Source organism: Pangasianodon hypophthalmus, chromosome 17 (assembly GCF_027358585.1).
Source record: "Pangasianodon hypophthalmus isolate fPanHyp1 chromosome 17, fPanHyp1.pri, whole genome shotgun sequence".
NCBI classification, from domain to species: Eukaryota; Metazoa; Chordata; class Actinopteri; order Siluriformes; family Pangasiidae; genus Pangasianodon; species Pangasianodon hypophthalmus.
This window is the reverse complement of record NC_069726.1, coordinates 14,763,458-14,783,547: the sequence shown is the minus strand read 5'-3', so window position 1 is coordinate 14,783,547 and position 20,090 is coordinate 14,763,458. Positions and strand designations below refer to the sequence as shown.

Genomic DNA, 20,090 nt, shown 5'->3' with positions numbered 1-20,090 from the left:
TTAGGATGTTAGTCTCAGTGACATTCTATAATTAGTTTCTTACAGCAATAATAAGGACAACAACAACAGGTAATTTTTATGTTGTAGAAAATAAACATCAACATCAATATCTAAAATCATACTAATACTACTAAATTAATTAAATAATGAATATTTGTACATTACGTATACAATATATGCTGTGTACTGTAAATTATGTATATATGTATCATAAATATGTGGAAAAGAAAGTTTATATAGTCAGAGCTTACATATTTTTAGGATCACCACACCCCCTTATAAGATTTTACCTGAATTAAGTAATGTTATTTCTATCAAGCAGTTCTAATGTAAGGGCTTAGTAATATTAGATTTGACTTTCACTTATCAGGCCAGAAAATAAAGGCAGGAAAGTTAAACTGTCCCAATTTTTCTGAATATATCTAAATTCAAACTATCTTTTAGAGTTTTTAGAGTTTAATATAGTGATAATGCTATTCTTTTGTGTAATACTTAAATGTCTATTTCCTGTTTCCAGCACAAGTCCTGCAGTAGTGCTAGCTCCCCACACAGTGGCACTTGTGGGTATCAGTGCCATTATGACTTACTTTGATTTGTTTCTTTCAAAATTATATTGTTAAATAAACCAAACAACGTGGATTAAGTTTGTTGATTCACTACTTACAGTGGGCTAAAAAGCTGAGTGGTAACATCTAATATCTCAGTGACAAAACAGGGAGGAGGGTGAATTCAGGTAATATGAGACATATTATATTATGATAGATTGTTTACTACCTTGTCTTGAAAAACAAAGAAAGAATTTCTGTTTCTGTAATTGGTAGACTATTACATGGGATTTCAGAAAAAGATAATGTCATAGGATATTGACAGGTAGGCTATTTTCCATCAGGTGTTTCACAAAAGGCAATAAATCTGAACTCGCCCTAATGCTGAAGAGTGCTATAAAGAAGCATATAAAGAATGATTACCTGGCTCAGGTGTAGGAACTGTGGGTGTAATGATCAGATGATTTGGATTGATGCATCAATTTAAAATGCAACGATTGGAAAGAAAAGGCAACAACCATAAATTAATTACTTTCTATTGAAATAGATTATAAATCGATTATTATCGAAGTGGACAGACAGCTGGTGTGATAAAATAATTAAATGTTTTTAAACCAATGTGTAAATAGGCTAGCAAGCAGATTTGCCTGTAAAACTAATCTTTAACCCTTTCATGCATAAATTATTTATATGTATATCCAGACCCTTTAAAATTTTCTCTTTAATTTCCACTTAAAATTGCATGATTTATGAATTTTGATTCTGTCTAAATATTATGGAAATTATAAAGTAAATTGATTGTGTAAAAAAAAGGTAAAAGTGAGTTTTAAAAAAAAGGCTAAAAGATTATGCTGAAATAATAATTAAAAAAAAATCTTCGAATGTCCAAAATGTTTAAAATTCAGGTCAAAAAATGTAATGTTGAAGACAAACATATTAGAAAATATCATTTCTGAATAGTACATTTACACAGTTTAGGATTTTTGCATGAAACTTCAAGTGAAAAAAAAAATGTTTTTTACATTAATTATTTTCTTAGTTATATATTTTTACATTTTTGTACAAATCTAATAAAGATTGAGAACAACAGATAGTCTAGAGAGCTACAGAAGTTTATGTTCATTTACAGTAATGTGATTTAGGTAATCTGCATCTTATATTTTCCTAAAATATAAAAAATAGCCGTAAATTGAATGTGGACACTATGTATAAAAGGGTTAAGATAGTCCTTCTCTACATCATCATTCACAAATTAACAGTAGGCCTACCCCTGATTCTGAACAAAGTTGGTCACATATCAGTTTGAGGCATACCGAGGCTAGTAAATCATATTGTATTGTACAGTATCAAAGCACATTCAATATAAAAATGATGAATCGTTGTCTTATGAATTGAAATTGTATCATACTGTAGCACATTCAGTAGTATCATCAAATATCGAATCATTGCCTAAAGAATCGAAGTCTCATCATAATGTAGCAGATCCTGTGGTATTGTCAAATATCGAATCAATACCTTGAGAATCTTATCGTATAGTAGCAGATTAGGTGGTATAATCAAATATCGAATCACTGCCTTAAGAATCTAAATCCTATCAAATCATGTGGAGCCTGAGGTTTACATCCAGCAGGAACTGTACCAGGGTTAAATATTGAGGTTGGAAGACCCCGGAGACAATGATCGAGGAGTTGTGCCTTCCTAAAAACCACAGAACCACTGATGAAGGGATGCTAAAAAGGCATTTCATAAGTCTGTAGGCCTCAGCCATATCCAGCTAGTGTACAGTGAAATGAAACAACGCTCCTCCAGGACCAAGGTGCTACATAAAACAGCACAGACCTACAGGAGACAGGTGTGTGTCTCAGGTGTGTGTGAGTCTGTAGGCCAATGTTAAACAGCAGACGAGACTGCGTGAAAACAACAACCTGTGGTTACAAAACCGTCTTAGAAAAAGTCGCTGTTTAAGGAGCGTTTAAAGACCTGACGTGTCTGTGCAATTCATCATGTAGGCTTTCCAGAATAAGCTGTTCTTTCAAGGATTAGACCGTGTTTGTAAGAACGACCTTAATGCTCAGGTTTGCCAGTAAAGCACCAGCAAGAGCGCACGAGCTCCAAGCTTTTCTCATTGCAAAACTAACACTGAGCCAGCATGTGATCTTGTTTTCTATGATTCTGAATCCACAGAACTCCATTTTATGCCTCATTGTTATCACTGTCATTACAATCCCGAGACATTGCTAACAAAAAGCAGGTTTAAGGCTGCTCGCCGCCTTCTCATGCAGTCCACTGTTATTTTGAGTAAAGACTCTGATTAAAGGGTGAGAGATCTGACTTCCGGAATGATTAAAACCTAAAGAAAAAGAGACGGAAAAGAATGCAGGCTGTAGTTAACCGTGCGATAAGGATGAGTGATTGTGCTGATCAGGCTGAACGCTGGTTGTGCAACAGGTCATCAGGCAGAACAGTGTTGTGCAACACGTGAACGACTGACATCATCATCATCATCATCATCACTTCTCGAGCGCGCAAAGCCGGAAGGTGAAACTTTCAAACTGACAACATGCCGACTTTTACAGGGCTGAACTTACTCTCTGATCCTAGTGACATTTCCGCCATCCTGCAAAGAAAAAAATGTCGAAGTGAAAAGCCCTGACTAAGCCCACGTGTGGAGAACAAGCTGTTGCGTAAAGCTCTTCTGGGCTGGTTTTTTAACCTCACGCAGCATTTCACTTCTGTTATTAGAGCTGTTTTTCTCTGCTTTGCACGGACAGGAAAACATTTTTGCTGCTTGTTTTGGTTTTTGCTTATCTGAAAGGTTGCAATATTGCACTATATACAGTCTGTTTCCACAACCACTGACCAACAGCTGTTTAATACATGTCAGTGTTCTAGGTCCATACGAGAAGCAGCCCATAAATTAGCATTTTAATATTAATTTAAGATATTAAAAGTAAGGTTATTGCCTCTTAATATACTGATCTTTTCGCATAAAATGAGACGCAGCCGAAATAGACAAATAAATAAATTATAGACTGGTTGACGGGCCATTACCACATAAAAAAAAAAAAAAAAAAAAAAAAAAAATATATATATATATATATATATATATATATATATATATATATATATATATATATAATTTATTTATTTATTTATTTATTACGCAATAAAATCCACATTTACCTCCATGTCCAGCAATGATTATTATTATTATTATTATTATTATTATTATTATTATTATTATTATTTTGGGACAATTTTCAGTGCCTCATATTTTCTATTAAGTTACTGTAGGCTACATGAGTGTGTGTATATACGGCACATTACCTGTTAACATTTAATCGGTGTACTTCCAGACTCCTCACTGATTGGCTGGCAGCCTCCACAGTTAGCCAATCAGAATCTCTCGGTGTTTTTTAGGCTTGGGCGCCTATAAATCGGGGCGAATACCCGGATGGAATTTCTCGAGCGGTGAGAGAGCACGAGAGAGAGAGAGGGAGAGCTGCGACCTGTTTCTCACAGGTAGGCTTTGAGCCCTTCTAAAAAGAAATGTAGGCTGCATTTAGAAAGTGTAATTTTTATTAAGCATGGACATGCTACTAATAGGTTAAACTGGTATCTGGTTTAATTATTATATCAAGTCGTGATGTAATGTAAAAAAAAAAAAAATTGAAAATTGAAAATATATAATAGATATAAGAAGCTAACTTTTAAGTCCAGTGTTTAATTGTTTTATTAGTTATGTTTGTAATTGCAGAAAAAAGCACATTTATATCATTACTAGTAGTATTACTCAGATGTATGAGATTACAGAAATTAGTATGCAAAGTTTCATGAGTTGCTGATTTTGTTCTGTTTTACAAAGAACCATAAATCTGATCTACCATAAAGAAACTTTGAAAAAAAGGGAGATAATCTTGCAATCACTTATACAAATTCTAAAGGCCATAATGCCTCTGATGACCAAAGTTGACCATAAGGCTATTTTTGCAGGGAAAGAAATAGGTGTGATCACTTTATTTTGTTGTAATGCTTTAAAGTTTCAGTTTCCCAAAACATATCTAATTCTGTCATCTGTCTTATAAACCACTGTCACTTCTCTCTTTCGGTTACAGATCTGAGCTGGTGTGTGTACATCTGTCCTCTCGTAGACCGCTCTCTTGCTCACTATGGCTCCTACACTATCCACGGCGTTTGCTCGCCGCTGGTGGATGGCAGTGACGGCCATCATTGAGAACCTGCTGTTCTCCGCTGTACTGCTAGGCTGGGGCTCCCTTCTCATCATGCTCAAATCCGAAGGCTTCTACTCCTATCTCTGCACAGAACATGGTAAGAAGGTCAAGTTCATTCAGGTCCTAAGAACAAGTATGCAGTAACAGAGATGCACGTAGCATGTTTTATTAAGTTGATCATGTCTTGGTAGTGATAAACTTAGTCATGCTGTAGATAAGGTTCCATGTGTAGGTTGAAAGGCCTTGTTTGAGTTACACAGTGCTGTAAATCAACAAATCAACACTTATTCTCTTGCATTTAAAGAGTGTGGAATGCATTGTGCTACAACAGTGCTAAAAGGCTTTTATCAGATCATCAGCTGTAAACATGCCATAAAAGCCCTTTGTGCTCTTCTTCACCACGGATGAGGAGTGGGTTCATCCCCCATGAGCCTCTCCACTGGAGATTCTTAATCAGTGTATCTGCATTTACAGCGCTCTATAGAGCTTTGGAGACAAGAAGGTATTCTACTGGAATTCAGTGACCTAACCAGTTCAGCCATAAATCGAGAAGCCTAAGGCTGTTAAATGTATGCAGCCTTAAATAACAGCTTAATAACAGTTTAACTCTGTGTAAATTGGTGTTTTTCAACTTTGAAACATTCTTGTTTTTCTTTTTGCGTGACGCTGTATCAGACTTATTGACTGTGTCTCAATTGATTAATTGACTGAAGTATTGACCTGATGGCTCAGCAGGGTCTAAAGACTGCACCTGAACACACCCTGTTCCTGAAATTTTCTTTGGTTTCCTTGAATTTGAATTTGAATCAATGAGAAACTAAAACCTGATAAATCACAAAAGTCATGCTAATGGCCACAAAAGAGCACAAAAGAAGCTGCTTATGAATGGAAACAGTAGGAGACATATTAGCTGGGAGTGTTCCGGCTACAGCCATGGAGACCTGCCCAACATTATCTCTATTAGTTGGTGCTTAAAAACATTTGGAACTTTTTAAATACACTCTTTACTGTCTAGGTCCTACTGATTTAGGAGTCTGTATTTGGACAGAATGCCTTTTTTTTGCTATGTCATAGACATATCTACAGCTGTAATCAATCTATATTAGCTATAGTCACTTGAAGATAAAGAACAGGCATCAAGTTTTATCAAGTATTAATCAGATGAGTTAATTAATTCAATCTGATTTAATTCATTAGAGGTCTTAATGGCAGTATATAAACTCAAAATCAACCAAAGAAACATTAAAAGGCAGGGCCATCCTGCTTGTAGGTCTCTTTTGTAGAAAATGAAGCTTGATGCCTGTGACCAAGCATGGGAGGAGCCAGATGGTCTAATAAACACTTCCTTGGTATTGCAGTATGATAAAAGCTCTCATGTGGTGCCAAAGTTCCAGTATTGCACATAGTATACAGCTTCCTCAGCAAAAATGTTAGAGTGATACAAGCCTTTGCCCTCGTCTTGAGTATATCTGAGTCCATGGTGGCCTCATGTACCATCTGTTCCTGATTTTATCAGATCTGGCCAGCACACTGTACTGGCAGTAAATAAGAAAGGACACTATCAGTTCTTTTTTTTTTTTTTTTTTTTTAACTCACTACCTTTCAGCTCTCTCAAACAACTGATTTACCAGTTACCAAATTGTGAGGCTTTCAGAAGAGTTCAGACAAGTGTACTGTATACTGTGTAATGTGGATTTAGTGTACTTAATAAACACATACATATTCTGTATTACCACAAACTCCATCCACCTTTTGCTTTTCGTAAGTATAGTTAAACTGTATAAACTGAACACTTAGTGAAATCCCTTTAATCATTCCGAATTTTAAAAAGATATAAAAAAAATGTACAAAAAAATACAGTAAATTACATTAGATTACAGCTTTATCTTCCTTTCAAGTAGGTAAAATTAGTACTAACCTTGTTCTAAGTATCACCCAAGACCAGCAGGTCAAAGAATTTTAATAAAACACTAGAAAGAAAGAAACTGAAAGGGAACTGAAACATGATATAACTGACTGTTTTACTATGGTTATATCTTTTACTGTTAAATAAAAGCAGATTCTGTTGAAACTTATGATATTGGTGATATTTTTTATAAGAGCAGTAATAAAATGTAAGATATGTCACATATAACCTTTTTTAGGATCTGCTGCATGTAGCTAAATTCTGTGCCAGTAGCAAAATACTGAGTGTTAAATCTCCTATTTTATGGATGTTGGTGTAAGATTGAATGATTATGGGTTTAGTCAATTACTAAAGGACATTAGATAAAATCCTAAAAAGCAGACTACGTCTGCTTAGAAAATATGATCTTGTGCTGAACTTTCAAAGTGATGCTTACTGTCAGGAGAATGTCAGTTATCTTGGCACATGAGGAAAGCAGGTGTAACTGCACTATGCCCAGTTCTAAACAATTTATGGCACCTGAGTGGGTGCCAACACAATATTGCAAATAAAAAAGACATTAAGACAGGTGATGTTTCCTCAGCGTGCTGCTCAGTCACCTGGGCGGTGCACAATTAACATTTAAGTGCATCTGAGCATTCCATAGGTTAAACTTTCATGGTTAAAAGCATGACTGACCTTTCAGAAGTGTGACCCAGCAGTGTGTGCAGGGATTTTGGGCCACATGTGCATCTTTTGCTTATCTAGCATCACTCTGCATATCTTTTAGTAAAGTGTGTAAATGTTTTCATCGGTCAAATTGAGCTAAAAGTTTTTGTCAAATTTAAAAACAGAGCTGAAAACAACAAAATGGTGACTAGACTGTGAAAAAGTGTGTCCTAAGCCCAGCATGTGTTAAAAATTCCAGTAATGCAGCTCAGCCACTGCCGCGGATCAGCTACCATTCTTCCTTTTATACAGCGGTATTTCTTTTGTCTTAATTGAATGGCTAGACTTCTTTTTTAATTTAAGGATTTGTTTTCAAAAATTCACAAAATTTTCATTAAATTCATGTATGTAACTGAAATAAATAAGTTACTTACACTTTACAGAATAAACCATTAATAAAAGTGCAGTAATTCACACCAATTATACAATTTGAAGTCTATCAATCAAGATTTTCATTAGTGAATCTCATTATATGTAAATTTATAAAAACTCAGGAACTCGTACCAGAAAGAAGCATTTTTCTGAACTAACTGGATTTTCATGACTACTACATTTCTTATTTAAATGCTTTTGTGAATGATTTACAGATAAATTGATTTATATCAAGATTGAATAATGAGGCCCATTGTGAATGTTTTAGAGGCCTTGATCTCCATTACTCGTTTGTATATTCAAAGCTCTTTTTAATTTTCTGAGATGTCTATCACAGTTACTTTTCTTGGTCATGTTTGCAAATGAGCCTACCAGCAGTTACACTAAGGCACAGGCGATAATATATGAACAGCTTGCAGTTTTCTGTAGCCAGAGGAAAGCTTAGTAAAGTGGCGTTCTGTTGGCTTTAGTGCTAGTCCTAAGAGCTAACACTTTTTTCCCCATGTCAGCTCAGTCTGAGGCCTTCTGCTGAGAGAAGTAAGTGGAGTTAGTTCCAGTTACAGGCGGATTGATTGTGTAACAGACCCAGAGTGCAACAGCAAACTCTTCCAGCAGTGTGCAATAAAAGAACAGCAAATTGGTGCCTTCCTCCTGCCTATCACAGCCTTATCTAAGTCTTTTACTGAACTGTCCATGCTAATCAGCACTTTACAGCTGGAACAAGGTCATATGGTAAAGCTAAAAGGTAAATGTTTTGCTCTTGTTGTACATTTTAGTATTGGTCACATTACATGGCTTAATTAGTTTTAATTATAATGATGGTCTGTCGGATACAATAAAATAACCAGCTATAAACAACTATATCTTCAGATTGGACAGTCAGATTGGACAGTCATAAATGCTAATATATACCTAACAATATTTTATAGATAATAAATAAGAAATTATAAGTGTGTGATATACAACACGAACATACCATTTCTCACCCATTAATTTGCTCTCTTGTTGTACGGTTAAATTGAAGTTCAGAATTAACTATGCTGCTCATTCCTAACTCGTGTGCATATATTAGGTATGTTTGCATATTTTGTGAGGGTTTGATTTTTCCAAGAACAGCTGTGCAGTTCCTGGAGCAGCATGTGAAGCAGTGTGATCGAACAGCTACTCCAGCTATAAACAACTAAATCTTATTTCTTTTGTTTGACTCATGTACTCCATTAAATCCATCTGTGCTGGGTCTATTTATCTCTCATTCTTTGCTGTAGACTTTTTCTTACTTCTTCTTACATTTGCATTCAACAGCAGAAACCATCAACTGATTGTGAAGATGTTTTTGTGCTGTGATTGTAGCTGCTGAAACAGGTGTTAAAACTTAGGAGTGGAAATAGATTTTCTGAATGTCAAAAACATGAATAGCAAGTTTGGACAGCTCAGGCTTTTTTTTTGCTACAGTGTGAAAGCCAGAACTGATAATGGTTTGATAACTGTCCATTGAAAATCGACTGTCTTCTTTTCAGAAATGATCAAATGTAATTTGTTTGACTCAGGCTTGTGATGTTCTAAAGTCCTATTCACAATAGTTAAAGAGTTTTCCTTTGATATTAACACAGAGTTTTTATATGAACTAGTTACAAAATCATGTTTAATCTTCCACAATATGCTAAGCAGGTGTAGCTGTTAAATACACCCCTTGAAACATTGTACATTTAATAAAAAAGAGGCTCTTAGGAATGTTCTAGGAAACACTAAAATGTTGACCTTCTCTTTAGTTCAGCTGATAACTTGCACTGATAAGTAATATTTTATAGATAATAAAATAAAGCATAGTTAATTCTGAACTTCATAGTTAATTATAAATAGAATTAACTAAATAGTTAAATCTGAAAAGCATAGTTAATTCTGAACTGCATAGACTGAACTTCAGTTTAACCACACATCACGAGATCACTGTTCACTATACGATTATCGCAATCCTTGTTCCTTTCCCTGTCACACTATCTCCCCCTTTATTTCTGCTACAGACCTTATTTTGAGTGCCTTATAAATGAAAAAAAAAACAGAGAAAGAGAGAAAAGAAAGAAAAAAAGAAAGGAAAAGAAAGAAAAAAGAGGAATGAATTTGCTAAACTTGTGCTTGTTCCCATTCTATTTTCCAGCCAACAGTTCCACTTTCAACATCTCTATGAAAGCGGTGGCTCCACCAGCAGAGGTTGAGGAAGACTACATGTATGAGGACTTCCCACATGGCGATGGGGTAGAGATAGTTCCTCTGAAGCCGGTGGATGAGCCTCTGCATTTGAATGGCTGGCTGATCTGTAAAGAGCAGGATGAGATGCTAAACCTCGCCTTCACCGTCGGTTCATTCCTCCTCAGTGCCATCGCTCTCCCTCTCGGCATTGTCATGGACAAATACGGGCCACGCAAACTCCGTCTGACTGGCAGGTTAGTCCCATGGTCATTGATTTTTGATTGATTGAGGCTGTAAATTATTATTATTTTTTTTGACTGCCGTCCTTCTTATTTCAGTGCCTGCTTTGGCTTGTCCTGCCTGCTTATCGCCTATGGAGCCAGCAACCCCAGTGGTAGGACTATTGCTAATCTGTCCCACATCATCAGTACATTAATTGGATATATTGGTGTGTGTGTGTGTGTGCAGTAAACTGAAAAAGGCGCTGTGTTTGTTCCAGAACTTTCCGTACTCATCTTTATTGCGCTGATTTTTAATGGCTTTGGAGGAATGTGCATGACCTTCACTTCCCTCACAGTAAGTGTGTTTTACTCTCATAGTCTCATTGCTGTTGTGCTGTTTGTTAAATTCTTTTTCATTATAGTTCTCCTCTCTTGCACACTCCCCTTACAGCTCTTTAGAGTTTTTTTCTGCCCTGTTTCCCTTCTCTGGCCACTTGGCTGAGTGCTCGAACTTCCCTTTCATGAAGACCGTCAGCCATTAGCCATTAAGCATGTTACCAAAGGCTACGGGGTGATGAATGAAGAGAGGAAAGAATGAGAGACTTTGTTTTCCTGTTTTCTAGCAACTGACCCTCTCTCGCTCTCTCTCTCTCTCTCCCTCTCTTGCTCTCTTTCTCTCTCTATTAGTGTACAGTAGGTTAATTATTAGGCCCATCTCTGGTTCTTACTTCTCTTTCTCATTCCTGTTGACTGGGTTTTGCTGAGGCATGAGCTATCCTGTGTTAATTCCTGATTGAGCAGCAGAACGCTGACCTGGCAACGACAGCCCAAGGTCATCACCACTTCCAGGAATGCTTGTGGAGTTGTGCAACCTTGACGGCATCTTGAACATTATGACTGTTTTTCCATTGCCAAGCAACCTTCTCAGAGTAGTGACTGCAAATTAAATTTGGAAGGGTCACTTTTATGGTTGCAGAGGATAACAGTACTGAAAAGAAAGTATTCAGGGTACTAAACTACTAAAAATTGTGCAAAGTACCAGCATTATTAACCTGCTCCTGTCAGACTCATCATGTAGAACACCTACACACATGGAGCTGATTATTGTATGAATTTATCCCAATAATCAAATGCCAACAAAGTTTAATAACTATCACAAGTAACTATGTATTTGCATTGTAATACAGTAATACTTAATGAGTTGTAACTTAGTGCTAATATACTCACAGCTAGTATAACAGTAGTCATTTATTATTGAGTTAATTTTGAGTTCTGATGCTTGTTAGCTTGACTGGCCACTTGAAAGGGTTTAATCTAAATCTCGATAGCTTAAAATCACGTAAACCTATAAGTAATGTTAACTTGGACCTAATGTGTTCTGCCCTTGGAGTCATGAATAAAACAGCTCTATAGCTCCAACAACAACTAACCAAGACATAAAGCTGAAAAACTATCACTGTAAGCCAAGTTAGGCCCAAGCAGAGACCCAACAACTAATGTCCTTAATTCACACTATGACCAGAAAAAAAGTGCTTGTCAAATCCCAATCACAGTTTACAAATTGAATTAACAATATTTTCTTTAATTCTCCTTAACATATGTGCACTAAAACTGTCAAACAGTTAAGAAAACAAACAACTTTAAATAAATTTAAATAAATTCATGCTCCATGCACTGTCACACTTCTCTGCTCTCTCAGGACTCAGGCTCTTTAATATTCTACAGTTCCAGACTAAAAAAATCCCTCTTGTTTTGCTGTTAGCCCTTAATTACCCCATGTTTCCACTCCACTGAGCAGTTCACGCAGCCCAGAGCTGTTCCGAGATCAGTTTGCCATGCTCTCACACAGTGATCCACGCAGAGTGCTAGTGTTCAGATGATTAGAGACAGCAGGAAGAGTTGTAACTTGCACTAAATAGATAAAATAATAGTTAATATGATGTTTTGTCTGTCTTTTTAGCTACCCAACATGTTTGGAGACCTGCGTTCCACCTTTATTTCACTCATGATCGGTTCCTATGCATCCTCAGCTGTCACTTTTCCTGGAGTTAAGGTTTGTGAACAAATTACAATCAAAACTACATTCATACAGCATGAAATTCATGATAATAATAATATTTAGTCACTATTTGGATTTCTGTACAGTGTACTGTTTCCATCCATTGCATACCCATTATGCTGAGAAATCACACCTAGAAAAGACCAAAAAGGACAAAAAGAAAAACACATGTCAGATGGAAGGTCAAGGTTTCATCGTGTTTTATTTGTCTCTGTGTAGGTGATCTATGACTTGGGAGTGAACTTCATCACTATCCTGGTAGTGTGGGCAGTGTGTGCTGGCCTTGTCTTCCTCAACTGTTTCCTCAATTGGCCTCTTGAAGCCTTCCCTGGCCCTGAAGACATGGACTACACGTAAGACATAGGACACATAAGCATGCACACATTTTTGTTAAACATGTTAGCATAATGTTTCCTAATATGGTAGTAAAATGTGGATAAAAATCACATAATGCAATAGTTTTGCTATGTATTATATTTTCCATTTCACTGCAAGTTATATACTGTATATAACTGTGCATGTGACAAATAAAAATCCTGAATCTTGTACTGTATTTGAATAGTGTATTGCAGTATATTAAACAAACTGGTGAACTATGATGTGTTACTGTACAAATTTGACAAAAATGTAAACAATTTTTGGCTCATGAGAATCCCAAGTGGATTGTTAGTGTGTTTGCTTTCATATTCTGTGATATCAGTATTGCAAAAAAAACAGTTTGGGATAATGAGGAAAAAATGATACATTGCACAGCCCCATTTCTTACCTGTCATTTTCTGGTCTTTTCTCCAGTGTGAAGATCAAATTTAGCTGGTTGGGTTTCGACCACAAGATCACTGGAAAGGAGTTTTATAAGCAGGTGACAACAGTGGGCAAACGATTAAGCACAAATAACTCTCCGACGCAGAAAGAGCTGGCCAACAGTGAAGGTCACAATCTCTGTCTCTCCACCATGGACCTGGAGGTGCAGTGTGAGCCTAAAGAAGAATGTAAGAGTCAATGGTTTTAATTTCATTTCATTAAATATATACATAAGAGCTTGCAGAATCTGTTACATAGTGTAATTAAGGTAGAAGAAATAATTTGTAACTACACAGTGGGATATTGTCTAGAAGAATATGGAACAATAGAATAGATATACTGTATGCTGTTGTGATGATTAAAGTGTGTTGTTGTTCTTGGTTTCAGCTCAGTCCTTCATGCAGAGCATCTTCAGCCCTCTGTTCCTGCTCAGCCTGGTCACAATGTGTGTCACTCAGCTGCGACTGATCTTCTACATGGGAGCCATGAACAGCATCTTGGAATCCATGAGCCATGGAGACCTTGATACAGGTGCATGAAGATTAAATGGAGAGATTATTAGAGTTTTTTCCCGTGTATGAATTGTTGCAGATGGTGACAGTGGGTCAATAGCAGTTTCATGGTAATTAGTACTGCAATGGTATTTTGTGGTTCTTCCAGTGGCATTGACTGTTCTTTTCTTCTGTTCCTCTTCCTCGTAAATTCATCATGCTTCTTGGACTGTTTCTGCAGTTGAGAGAATGGAGTTGGGTAAGAAATTGGTGGTTGTATATAGGGATGGGTGGAATGGTATCAAGATTGAGATAAATTACATCATGATACAATTTTATGTCAGTATCAGGGGTATTGTCAGTACTTCAGCAGCACTGACTAACCCCAAAATCACTCACAGTAACAACTAACATCTTTTTGGCATTTTCAAAATGTCTGTTTGCTAAAAAATTTCAGCAAAACAGCAAAATATGATACATATTGTACTGTATTGTGGTATGATATTTTTGCCATATCACCCACCCCTATTTATAATCTAGCCTAAATCACAGAGATTGTGCATTCAGCTGCTTTGCTGATCCAGCAATTAACCTTCACCCATACAGGTTGCTACTGGACAAAAACACTCCCGCATTCCCAGCCGTCCTGCTTTTTATGACATTGGAAACTAAACTCATTAATGCTAACCTTGACTCATTCATTAACCACAGTAGTTACTGACTGACCTCTGATTATTCATTATAATGTACTATACACTGATAAATATTCCTCTTTCTCTCTCTATTACTCACAGTGAGTCTGTACTCCTCTATTTTTGGCGTGATGCAACTGCTGTGCCTCTTGACCACCCCAGTCATTGGTCAGATCATGGACTGGAAGCTGAAGGATTGTGATGATGAGACTGATGTGAAAGATGCCAGCAGGTGAGTCGGCATCATACATCAACACACTACAATACTGTTCTGATACATCACTATATAGTATTAATACATAATAGATCACATATTAGAATGTGAGCATCTATAATAAAACTTTGATATAATATGCTAAATCTGTGCAGCTGTGTGGGGGTCCATTACATCTTCAAATACACACTCACAAACAGCAGGTCTGCAGTTACTGATCTGCCTGGCCTCAATGTTGTCCAAGCTGTTCCCATGCCCCTGGTTGATATGTTTTTAGCTGATATGCAATGGATTCAATAATCTCCTAACAGTCCTTTGTAAAGGAAGTCAACGAAAGATATCAGGCCAAATTAGCCACAAAAAACACATCCACATATATGAAAAAAGTGAAGTTTTGATTTTGTATTCAGTATGTAAATGTAGTCTTTCTGAATGACGTATTCTCTTTATAAATCTTTACTCTTTTGCTTTATTTCTCAGAGATCAGCCACAGCCTAAGCAAAGGGACAGAAAAATCCAAAAGATAACCAATGCCATACGAGCCTTTGCCTTAACTAACCTCATCCTTGTCGGTTTTGGCATCACCTGTCTTATCCCTATCCTCCAACTGCAGGTAAGTGAATGCAAACCTTTCTGCTCCCAGAAATGAAAAACTGTTCTTAGATGACTTGCCGATACATGAACACTGTCATGAATCAGAGGCAGGTGGATGTAAGCACGAGCTTAATCTTTAATAAAGATTATTATTAAACTTTATTAAGGATTATCCAAATGGGCAGACAGAATTGTGGTAAAAAACAAGTAGAGGCCTTCAATACAGTGAAGCCAAATCAAAACCAAGAAAACAATGAGGTAATAATGCTTAGAGTTAGTACTGGAAAAGATGGCAAATCCTCACAAAGAACAGACTGCTTAAATACACAGCTTATTAAGAATAAACAGGAAACAGGTGTGTTATTGTTCAGGTGTGTGTGAGCGTTGTAAAGTCTGGGCTGGATTTGGATCAGAATAAAGAATGGAAATAAGTGTGACAAACACTCACCATAAGCAGCATAAACCTGCTCTCGAATTATTGTTCCCTAACCTTTAATATGTAGTATTACATTTTTGCCAATTTTCCCTATAACTAGTAAATCATTCTCCTATAAATTAACATCACTGCCTTGAGTCTGCAATTTTTGTTCATTGTCTCCTCCCAGAGGACAAAGTGACCAAATGTTTTACAAATACCACAGTATTAATAATTGACTTGTCTATATACATAGTTAGATGGCTTGAAATGAGCACCCTGTTAGGTCTGGGTTGTATGTGTCCATGCTCTTGTGTGCTTTCCTCATTTCCATTCTCCCAACTGTAAGATTTCTATACAGTTTATCTGTTCTCACCTTGCAAAATCTTAACTAGTCCACATGCAGTGATATTTCAGTGATAGTTGGTATGAAAATTACCAGTCAAGTAAAAATGTAACATGCAGCATGAAAGAACCATAAAGGGTGCAAAAGGCAAACAGTCCCAAGAGGACAGGTTATGATTGTCTTGGCTGAAACAGCTATCTTTAATATTTGATTACCCAGCTAACGTTTTGCCATGGTCGTGGCTCTTATGATAAGGTAACAAACACATAATTTGTAGATGGAGGGTGTCGTCTGTTTTATGGCCGCAAGTGTGCCAGATTCATCCAATTGATCAGGACTGACAGTTGCACACACATAGTGTCCTTGTGGTAATGTGTAATGGATTGCTGTATGTTTGTTCCAACAATACGTAATAAATTAATGAAAGAATTCAGTTTTTAAATAAAAGGTGTTGCCTTTTTGGATATTGAAAAGACTGACTTTCTGCAGTGTTAATGTTATGCCTGGCATAGGATTAAGCAATAAAATATAAAGATGCATTCATTAACACTGTAACTAACTTACATTCATTGGATTAAATGATACATTGAAAGATTAGGCGATTTAAGCTCTGATCTTAACCAACATTCTCTCTCACCAGATGCTCTCTTTTGTTCTGCATACCATTGTCAGAGGTTTTATCCACTCAGCTGTTGGAGGACTTTATGCCGCTGTGTAAGTTTGCTACTTTTAAGTTAAACTTTAAGACAACTGCCAGAGTAGCACTTCTTGTTGTAATGTAGGAATTAACCATTCTTATGGATGTGCATATTTGTGTGTTTCTTTACAGCTACCCATCTTCTCAGTTCGGAACACTGACGGGGATGCAGTCCCTGATTAGTGCCCTTTTTGCCCTTCTCCAGCAGCCTCTTTTTATGGCCATGATGGGGCCGCTGGGGGGAAGTCCACTCTGGGTATGAACACACACACACACACTATCAGAAAGAACTGCACTGTTAAAAAGAGTAATAGTAAGAATCTGCAGCCTGTGGAGTGTTGTGTTCTCAGACCTCTAAAATTTGTCACTACGTACTCACACTCTTACAAGCTCACTTTCACATAGTGTGTAATAAAAGTGGTGGTGCAGAAATTGCTTAACCTCTTATTCTTTTTCTCCTCTGTCTTTGTGTATCTGTTCCAGGTGGATGTGGGTCTCCTCGTCCTCAGCATGCTTGGTTTCCTGTTGCCCCTCTACCTGCTGTGTTTCCGCAAAAGTCTCCAGCAAAAGAGGAAAGAGAAAGAATACGATGCCAAGATCTACATCAAAATCAATGGCAGTGAGAAGACAGAAGCCTTTATCTAGATCCAAGCCAGACCCAGAAACTGAAGCAAGGATATACAGAGACAGAGAGAATGTGTGTCATTTTTATTATGACATACACATTCACATACACTCATGCACACACCTCTTGCTTCGAGGTTCAGCGAACTAATAATGCACTCTTGAAAACTGACATATCATCAGTGTGAACTCATGCTGACAACAACGACAGAAAATGAGAGACATGTAAAAAAGAAGTGGAAGTAGTGAAAAGCTGTGTGTTTAACTGTATATTTTAATACCTTCCCTAGATTTCTAACCCTCTCACTGTGTCTGATGTGTGGGGAAAAAAAAAACCTTTGCACATTCATGTTCTGCTGCCTAACACTTGGTGCCTTACTGATGTGCTTTTAATGACAATTTTGGTAATGAGAATTTTATATTTGTATGAGTTTATAAGGATGCATTAAACGAGCTGGTCCATATGAGTTGGCTGAATGAATTATGAATAGTAGTACCTACATTTCTGTTCCACTTCCATTTAGAGCCTCATTCAGAAATTCAATAACAGCAAAGATCAATCAAGAAGTGCATCTTAAACCCAGTAAGTGCCTTCCTTCTATTGTCTTTGTATGGGCTTAAAAATCCTGGCCTGTGTCACTCCCTAGAGGTAAAAGTAGGAAATGCTAAACTACAAACCCCGCTAGCGCGCTGTACTCTTCTGATGCACAGCACCTCAGGGAGGCAGTATTTGACCCAAACCGACATATTTCTGTCTGGTTGTAGAGATTATAACAGGTCCAGTAAGAGGTGCTATGGAAGATCTACAGGGATCTTATTTATTTACAATGATATATTGGATTACATTTTTTTAAATAAAATAATGTAATACAGAGAAGCATAAACCATAAACATAGTTGCTCATACATTTTTTGGTCTGGAGTGAATGTTTGCTACTTTGGTCCACCTTTTTTTGGGAACTATGGAACTTTTATTTTATACATACCCTTCAAATCCTCACATTCCCCTGCATCTGTTCCTTCTGAATTGTTGGAATTCTGTTGACATCTTATGGACTGTATTTTTTTTATTGTCAGACAGGGATCATTAATGTTAATGATATTAATGTGTCCTTTAACATCAATAGCTTAAAATAAAAGTACAAAGATTTAGGAGATGTTTATGCTATTTAAAATATGATAAAAGTGCAATGATGAAATGCTCTGAACTGTGTATTTATTTGCTCTATTTCTTAATTCTAAGCTTTACATCTAAGTAATATGCTTCACCCTTTTTAGTTTGATAACCAGCTAGCAAACTCCTTTTTTTTGAGTTATTGCTATTATTGCCTTTACTTTCTTTAATGTAATTGTCTGTAAATGTCAGAATATACTTTCCAATTAATCTGGAAGATAAGAGAAAGTTTTTTTCTATAATTATTTAAAAGACATCAAAACAAAATCATTCTGTCAATATGGTAGCTAAATGCAGATAATGGACATTTTATGAGAGGTATGGAGCTTTACATGTGTAATATATTTAATATGCTGTTAAACATAAATGATCAGATGCAAAATAAAAGCGACTGAGTAGCTGATATAGCTTCTGAAAAATGTTACAGTTATTAATTTATTCAATTAGTAAATAGTCTAAAGAACAGTCGGACATAATACAACACAATACAACTGCATTTCGTTGTCACTGTACTTGTACTGACTATGACAATAAAGTTGAACCTAATCTAACCTAACCTAAATTAGCTCTGCCATTGACAGATGACTTTCTCATCTATCATTGCTAATTGTTTCTATTACGATTATGTTTGTGATGATTTTATTCTGCTACCACATGGATTGTCAATTAAGTGAGGAGTGTTTTCATGACAGTTTGCTGACAGCACAAAACAATGATGTCCACCCTCTCATTTTTAGGTCTCCTGACAAACAAACTGTTTTCAGTGTTCAGTGTGTGTATTGATCTGCCAAAAATAAAAAGCCCATAATTACATAAACATTTGAGAAAAAAAAAAAAAAAAAAATATATATATATATATATATATTATATATGGGATATATTAGGCAGCAATTGAACCGTCAGTTCTCAAAAATGTTGTGCTGGAAGCAGGAAAAATGGGCAAGCGTTAGGATCTGAGCAACTTCGACAAGGGCCAAACTGTGATGGCTAGACGACTGGTTCAGAGCATCTCCAAATGTTACTTTGACATGTACTACCTACCTAAACATTGCTGCAGACCAAGTACACCCCTTCATGGCAACTGTATTCCCTAAGAGCAATGGCCTCTTTCAGCAGGATAATGTACCATTCGTAAATCCATGATATATCATACTATGTAAACAATGTAAACAATAAAATATGTATTGCAACTAATATTGTAACTAATTCTATTATTCTTCAGTTAATTGGCTTGGTTAGCTTTGTTATTTGCGCCCACCATTTACAACTCCTGAACAAACAAACCAACAGACACAATCTTCTTCTTTTATTATTATTATTATTATTATTATTATTATTATTATGTGGCCCTGGTATGATCTTGAGCTCGGGTTACTGTCCTACTCCTACCTATTAAACATGGTGGTAGGTGAACTGGCTAATATAAATTATTTCACCAACATTTCATTTTGTTTGGAGAGAGAATAGCAGTGCGAGAGAGAGAGATAGAGAGAGAGAGAGAGAGAGAGAGAGAGAGAGAGAGAATATTATGCAGGCATGATATAATGCTATAAACACATGCAGGTTTACTGTTACATAATTTCTGGCAGCTCTTTAGTGGAGATCAGTAAGCCGTACAGTCCACCAACCAAATGCTATCCCTCACTGGCTACAGTTTATATATTAAACCTACAGACGCTTTAACACAAAATCCCCCATAGGTGTTCAAATGGGATAAGACATATAATATAATGTAATTATAATATATATACATACATATATTTTGTTATACTGTATATATATATATATAGATAGATAGATAGATATATATGTA

At 36.4% G+C, this 20,090-nt stretch overlaps 1 protein-coding gene across 2 annotated transcripts; it reads left to right on the top strand.

Annotated features, from left to right (window-relative positions):
- The first annotated feature begins 3,958 nt into the window (after nt 1-3,958).
- On the top strand, nt 3,959-18,302 carry slc43a2b (solute carrier family 43 member 2b). Of its 2 annotated transcripts, XM_026941742.3 has the most exons (15): nt 3,959-4,067; nt 4,661-4,874; nt 9,919-10,204; nt 10,289-10,344; nt 10,450-10,526; nt 12,132-12,224; nt 12,450-12,583; nt 13,023-13,219; nt 13,419-13,562; nt 13,764-13,781; nt 14,317-14,446; nt 14,909-15,041; nt 16,424-16,497; nt 16,613-16,736; nt 16,964-18,302. In XM_026941742.3, the coding sequence occupies exons 2-15, from the start codon at nt 4,715-4,717 to the stop codon at nt 17,123-17,125; spliced, it is 1,788 nt and encodes a 595-aa protein (XP_026797543.3). In that variant the 5' UTR covers nt 3,959-4,067; nt 4,661-4,714; the 3' UTR covers nt 17,126-18,302. The 2 variants fall into 2 exon arrangements, with proteins under 2 accessions (XP_026797543.3, XP_026797545.3); XM_026941744.3 differs by lacking the exon at nt 13,764-13,781.
- The last annotated feature ends 1,788 nt before the right edge of the window (nt 18,303-20,090 follow it).